At 33.4% G+C, this 6884-nt stretch overlaps 1 protein-coding gene across 1 annotated transcript; it reads left to right on the top strand.

The window, feature by feature from the left end:
• The first annotated feature begins 4321 nt into the window (after window positions 1-4321).
• On the top strand, window positions 4322-6230 carry LOC124459864 (angiopoietin-1-like). Its single transcript, XM_047009635.1, has 3 exons — window positions 4322-4496; window positions 4559-5850; window positions 5925-6230. Exons 1-3 carry the CDS (start codon window positions 4356-4358, stop codon window positions 6031-6033), a joined length of 1542 nt encoding a protein of 513 aa, XP_046865591.1. The 5' UTR covers window positions 4322-4355; the 3' UTR covers window positions 6034-6230.
• The last annotated feature ends 654 nt before the right edge of the window (window positions 6231-6884 follow it).

The raw sequence follows: 6884 nt of genomic DNA, 5'->3' as shown, positions 1-6884 counted from the left end.
TTACGATGGAACTTTCCGATTTGCTAGTTATGATAATTTTAGAATTGGCAACGAAGCTACAAAATATACGTTGGAGTCATTGGGAGAATTTAAAGGAACAGCTGATGATGTTATGAATTACGATTTATATGAAGCATTTTCCAGTTTTGATCAAGATAATGATCGATGGGAAGATGTTAATTGTGCTCAAAGGCATGGAGCCTGGTGGCAAAGAACTTGTAGCATAGTGTAAGTAACCAATTTAATTATACAAGAATGAACAATTGTCAAATAATTTGTTTATCTTAATTAGCTCCCTCAACGGAAAATATTTCAATAGAGAAGTCATTGATGATTCAAGTATGAGCTGGCGGTACTTTATTTCTCTCAAATCTGTCCAGATGCTTATCCGACCAAAATAAAGTTGGACTTCATTTCAAAATCAACAAAAAACGTAAAACTATGCAATCAAAAAATAAATAAAAAAAAAGATAATTCAGCAACAAAACAAGTTACGTTCAAACATTACTTCTGGACGGATCCAATCTTGAGTGGAGAATTTCCCTTTTTTGTTTTGTCTCATTGTTAGATGACAATCGCTGTCTTTCTAAAAGAATATTTACTGTAGTTCAAATGCAAATATAATCTTTCTTTTTGGAATTTCCTATAATGATATATAAATAAAAAAAAAATCAATCAAAACGAAATTGCGACATCTATTTTATTAACAAGATAATATAAAACACGTTCTATTCAATTTCCCTAACAGTATACAAATATGTCCTAACCAAGGAATGAATTGTGTAAGTATAACCTAAATTAATTGTAGCCAGAGAACCTGACTTACGATAATTCGATCATGCTGAAGTTTGTATGCCCTTTCAAGTTCCTATATACTGTGATCCCTTGGCAAATGGGCAAAACTTGTTGTGTCGAAAGAAAGGAAAGTAATGACGAGGTGAGTTTATAAAGTTCGTTTGTCTGCCCATCTGCCATTTCGTCTATTATAGGTATAGTGCTGAAATTACAATTTTCAAATTTACTCCTTTCATTTCCTCTTTTAAGTTTTGGAAAGGTACTATTTGCTAGTTATGGCAATTTTAGTGTTGCTAGTGAAGCTATGAATTATAGGTTGGAGACGTTGGGAAAGTTTAGAGGAACAGCTCAAAATAAAATGGACTACAATTTACATAAACCATTTTCAACTATTGACCGTGGGAACGCTCGCCTCCATGATTGTGCTTCGTATTTGGGTGCCTCGTGGAACGATTCTTGCAGCAACGCGTAAGTAACCAAGTCTCTTACAAACATCATTAAACAAATGTGGGTTTTTCTTTGTATATTTAGCGCGCTCAATGGAAAATATGAAAGAAAACAAGGCTGCGATTATAATGTTATGAGCTGGTCGTGCGTATCTCTCAGATCTGCCCAGATGCTCATCCGACCAAAATAGAGATTAACTCCATCTAGAATTCAACTCGAATCCGGCTGGAATATGCAATATCAACAAAATTATATATTTTAAATTCAATAAAAGAAAAATTTACTTTTCTGGTCAGGGGCCCTTTTTTGCGGAGCAAATTGCGGAGATCAAATGAATGTGGGACTTGTCTCCGATTCCTTAGAAATAAGTAGTCCCGTTTATATTTAGTTATATGGTAATACGTTTAATGTGGTATGTTTAGCCGGCTCGAGGTCAATTTTTGTTTAAATGAAAAAATTAAAAACAGTGGTTTTTGTATTCTTTTCCGATATATTTCGGCCACTCATCGGTGGTCGTCTTCAGGGCAACTATAAACAATATTGAATTGTGAATATCATAACATTAATTTAACAACAAGAAACACCGACTTATTTTTACACGTCCGCACACTGTGACTACACACTGACTTGTCCCTAATAAATGCCTGTATAAATGCGCGCAGTTTTCTGTATCTACCTTATAATTATGTCTTATATTTGTCGGTGGATTTATTAGGTGCAGCATCTCCAAAGTGTGAATTGGAGTGTTGACGAAGTTTATAGTCAGATCTACATATGTTGGGATAGTCTAGTTTTTAGCCTCGATTTGTCCCTATATACATTTTATTACAGTTTTCTTCATTGGGCCCGTTACACGGTATTTTATAAACTACGTTGCTCTTGTCTGTTGTATTAATCTTGGTTCTTGTCCTGTTGAATATACTCCGTAACGTGTTGTTGGGTTTGTGTACGATCTGTATTTGTTATGTGTAGTAGCAATCCGAGTTTGCCAATCTTTCCGACAGTTATGGGACATATGTGACGGACATAAAACGTTTTGTCATGGTATCTCTATTTGTTTTCTTATTGTGAGAATTTAGTAAAGTCCTTATGGTGTGGTTTGGCAAGTCATTATCCTTTAAAATTCGTCTTATTTCTTCCTTCGTTTCTTCATGAAAAATTGGGTACGACAACCTCTTGCTGTATTCATTATCATCGACTTCTGCTGTCGTCCTGATGCTGTTGGTTTTTTGTACCATTTTAATTTTAGCTCGTTTCCTCGTCTGTGTATTGATGCGTCTAGATATGTCATTTTGTAGTCATTTTCCAACTCTATTGTAAACTTTATGTTTCTGTCAAGTGGATTTTGTGTTTCGGATCTCGTCTTCTTTAATTATGGCAAAAAGGTCATCTACATATTTCGTCATAATTTTAAGGTGGTCGTTGTAGTGTTTTCATCATTTTGTCTAGGAGTTTTTCCATAATTATGTTGGCTACTATTGGTGGCGCTGGTGATCCGATAGGCATTCCTTTTAGTTGTGTGTAAATGTTGTCAGTAATAGGTTTTTTTTTAGATTATAATTTGCTTTTAGTAACTATAAATTGATTTAATTGAATGGTGATTGTTTCGTATGTAGGTTTTTAATGAGAGCGTCGTTTCTCATTCTTTTACACGTCTTCTCGTCGTTGGCTCGTCTTAAAAAGTGTTCTTCATCGTCGTCTCCTAGCAGCATTGCCACATCGTCGTTTAACAGCTGTTCTGAGGTGGTCTGGCCATTAGACGTTACCAACCCTCACATGAATATATACATATGTATGTATGTAAGTCGTCAAATAAATATCAAATAAAAACTTTTCATCATTTGTGAAATTTTATCAAATGATTTTTAAATACGTATGAATAAATATTTATATTTATTATTTGGTTATTTATATATTTTTGTGATCTTGCAGAAAATACTATAAAATTGATCAGATATTTGTAACACAGACCCCATTAATGGATAAATATTCCTGTCCATAAATCCACAACTTCTAGTCCTGCGGACATTTTAACCCTTGTTTTGGTAAAATAAAAAACCCATAGCCTCTACTTATTTTGTTATTCGACATCAAACTTAACACTTAAAAACTTATAAAATGTTCCGAGTTGACAACAAAGATACATATGTACATATATCTAAAATGGTACATCTGGACGCTAAGTCTGGATAAGAAACAAATTTAAACATTTACTGAGATTTTAAAATTATATTAATATATGTATTAAACTATATTTGTTAAATTCGCGATAAGAAACAAGTTTTTTATTATACCCTTGCAGTGCGTATTATAAAATTTGTCAGATGTTTGTAACGCACAGAAGAGACGTTTCCGACCCTATAAAGTATATATATTCTTGATCAGCAAGCTGAGTCGATATAGCCATGTCCCCCTGTCGATTTGTCAGTCTGTCGAGATGCAATTTTATCTTTTTGGGCTTTTTACTAACTACGTGAGATTAAGTATGAAAATTTTTAGGATCGGACCACTACATCATATAGTTTTATACCAAAAGTAGGTGAAGCAGTTGGTGTATCGTTATGAAATTTACTAATATAATAGTATTGTATATAAAACCTCAGATCCCAAAATTTGAATCTGATCCGATAAATAGAACACAAGTTATAGTCAATAGAAATCGGCTTAAGTCCTGCCGGCAGCGCTGCTTGATGCCTCCTACGCCATCATCAAATCAACGAGCACCTGACGCTTCATGAACTGTATGTGTATGCGTGCCGAGCTATGCTTACGGAATGATGGAAGAAGAAGAAAAAATTGTAGTAAAAAAATAACAATGTGTTGTTTGTGTATTGATGAATTAAGTTGCAGGAAAATAATTTTTAACATGTAGGAATGTTATTGCCAAGGACTGCAAGGGTATATAAACTTCGGCATAGCCAAAGTTAGCTTCTTTGATATTTTTTGTCATGCAAAACTTTTTTGAACAAAATCAAATGTCATTAAGTGATACTTAACAAAATACAGATAACAAAAATATAACACTACACACCAATCGCAGACTTTAAAAATATATAAATCTATGAACATTTTAGCACTTAAATCATTGCTGTCTGAGACTTTACCTCAGTCAAATGTGTAAAAATAATTCGAAATATTTAAGAATTTTTATCAATATGGATCTAAAAAATGTATTTCCACTTTTTGCCGTCTTCTTCCTTCTGGGATTCCAGCAGGTGATCTCAACAAGTCCTACAACTTCAGATGACCACGGGGTAAGTGATCGAGTGAATAGTAAAAAGTCAATTTAAATCTTAGAGTACATCCGTTCATATAGGAATTCGGTCAGTTACTGGCATATAACCTCGACTTAAAGGAAATGATACAAATTCTCAAACAGAAGGATTTAGATAGGGAACTTGAAAATAAAGAACTTAGAGGGATATTACATCACTCAACTGATAATGGCCAACTAAGTAAAGCAGTTGAGGATTTACGGAGCACAATTGTGCAACAGAATATTCATTTAGCCAATATTGACGATTTCATCACAAATACAGTTAGCATGCAAAAAATTGCAAATGAAAATTTACTCAAAAATGCATTGAACGAAGAGAAACAGGTGGAGGAGAAAGTAAGATCACAGATTTTGATTGAGAATTTGAAGCGGAAGATACAACATCTGGAAGAAAATTTGGAAAATATTCAACGCAAATCAGCAAAAGACCAAGACGAATGCATAGCCGAACAAAATAATTTAAGAAATAAAATAGAAGAAATCTTGAGAGATAAGAAAGAGGAGAGAGGGAAAGGTAAGACTAGACAAACGCAAATGGAAACGAAATTGAAGGGAGAATTAGAGAATCTTAAAGAGAACTTGGCAAATCAAAAAACAAATCTAGAAAAAGCAATGAATGACCTTGAGTCTAAAAATAAAAAATTGGAAGAATATCAGACGAAAGAAAATAATTATAACAATAAAATTATAGATTTTAAGTCAGAAATTGCATCTCTAAAGGAAAAGTTTGAAAAATCTCAGGACCAATTGGCTGATTCAAATCATTTAGTTAAAAGACATTCTCTTCAACTAAACCAAACTGAAAAAAATTTAATAGAGTGTCTGGAAAAAATACCAAAAACTGGTTGCAAGAGCCTCTCATCGGGAATTCATAAAATAGAAATTCCCCGACTTGATCCGTTTTCAGCTCTTTGCAACGGAGATATAGAAGATGGTGGATGGATAGTGATCCATAATCGATATAACGGTAGTCTAGACTTTAATAAAACTTGGACTGAGTATCGTAATGGTTTCGGTGATTTGAAAGGAGAATTCTTTATTGGTCTTGAGAATTTGCATCGCATCACCCATTCACAAATCTATGAACTTTACGTGGAATTAGGATATTTCGATGGAAGATTCCAATTTACCAGTTATGATAGTTTTAGAATTGGTAACAAAAATACTAATTATGCATTGGAGTCCTTGGGAGAGTTTCGAGGCACAGCTCTGAATAGAATGCCCTACAATTTAAATCAACCATTTTCCACCTTTGATCATGAAAATGATCAAATGCCCGATAATTGTGCTGGAAAACATGGTCCCTGGTGGCACAAAGATTGCGGCTGGATGTAAGTTACCAATCTTTAATGTTTTATGCAACCAAGAATTAACATTTTTAACATCTTTTGTGTATTATTATTAGCCGACTTAATGCAAAATATTTCAAAAGTGAAGTTGTAAATTGTTCAAGTATGAGCCTGGGTAATTGCATTTCACTCAAATCTGCCAGGATGCTTATCAGACCAAAATAAAATTTGATTGCATCAAGATCAATCGAAATACGCAATACAAAAAGTTATGTAATTTAATAAAAATATAGAAAAAGGGATAACACCTTTCTAGGGTGGACGATTTCCCTTTTCGGACAATTGTGTTTTTCCTGGGTGAGGTTCCCTATCTGCCTTAGACAATTTTTACAATTTCACTGTAACTTAAATAAAATTAAATTTCTTTGTGCAATTTATTTAAATTATTAATAAATATATTAATTAAATCGACTTCTTTCACTTAACTAGATTAACATGTATACATATGTCTATTATTTAATTTTAATAACAGGACATATTTTCTGTCTGGATTTCGCAGTTATAAACAAAATTTATAAGATTTATTGGATCTTGATCAGGCTGAAGTTTGTATATCCTTTCAACTTGTTACAAATATATATTACTCAATGCCTACCAATGTTACATAAGGTTGGAGGACAATTCTAAACCAAAGACAAGCCTTTCACTTCATTTACCGAGACGTATAGATCGATTCCACGGAAGATGAATAATACCGTTTGAATAATAGTCGTTTGTAATAGATTTAAAGTTTACTTTTCAGAATTCCCAAACTGCTTTAATTATTAAAGTATGAGCGACAATTCGATAATCATGTTTAATTGTTAAGAAGTCGAATTGTTATCTTGCGTTATTTCTCACGCTATTCACATTCGTTTTAACAGTTTCAGTACTGACAAGGACTCTCACTTTGGTCCTCCTACTTCTCCTGTATCGTCGCTTTCACTTTCTCTTTGTGTCTCTCGTGGTTTTGCTCTTCCTTTCCTGTTTTTATGTCACCGTTCCCATGCCTAACCCTTACACACAAACAGAAAAAC

This window comes from Drosophila willistoni (assembly GCF_018902025.1).
Source record: "Drosophila willistoni isolate 14030-0811.24 chromosome 2L unlocalized genomic scaffold, UCI_dwil_1.1 Seg168, whole genome shotgun sequence".
Taxonomy (NCBI): Eukaryota; Metazoa; Arthropoda; class Insecta; order Diptera; family Drosophilidae; genus Drosophila; species Drosophila willistoni.
The sequence above is the reverse complement of the archived record's forward strand: the minus strand, read 5'-3'. Positions and strand labels throughout refer to the sequence as shown.

Coding starts and splice junctions, on each gene's coding strand:
- LOC124459864 (XM_047009635.1), top strand. CDS start 4,356: ATGTGTAAAAATAATTCGAAATATTTAAGAATTTTTATCAATATGGAT. Junction 4,497..4,558: donor CAACTTCAGATGACCACGGG/GTAAGTGATCGA, acceptor CCGTTCATATAG/GAATTCGGTCAGTTACTGGC. Junction 5,851..5,924: donor CACAAAGATTGCGGCTGGAT/GTAAGTTACCAA, acceptor TATTATTATTAG/CCGACTTAATGCAAAATATT.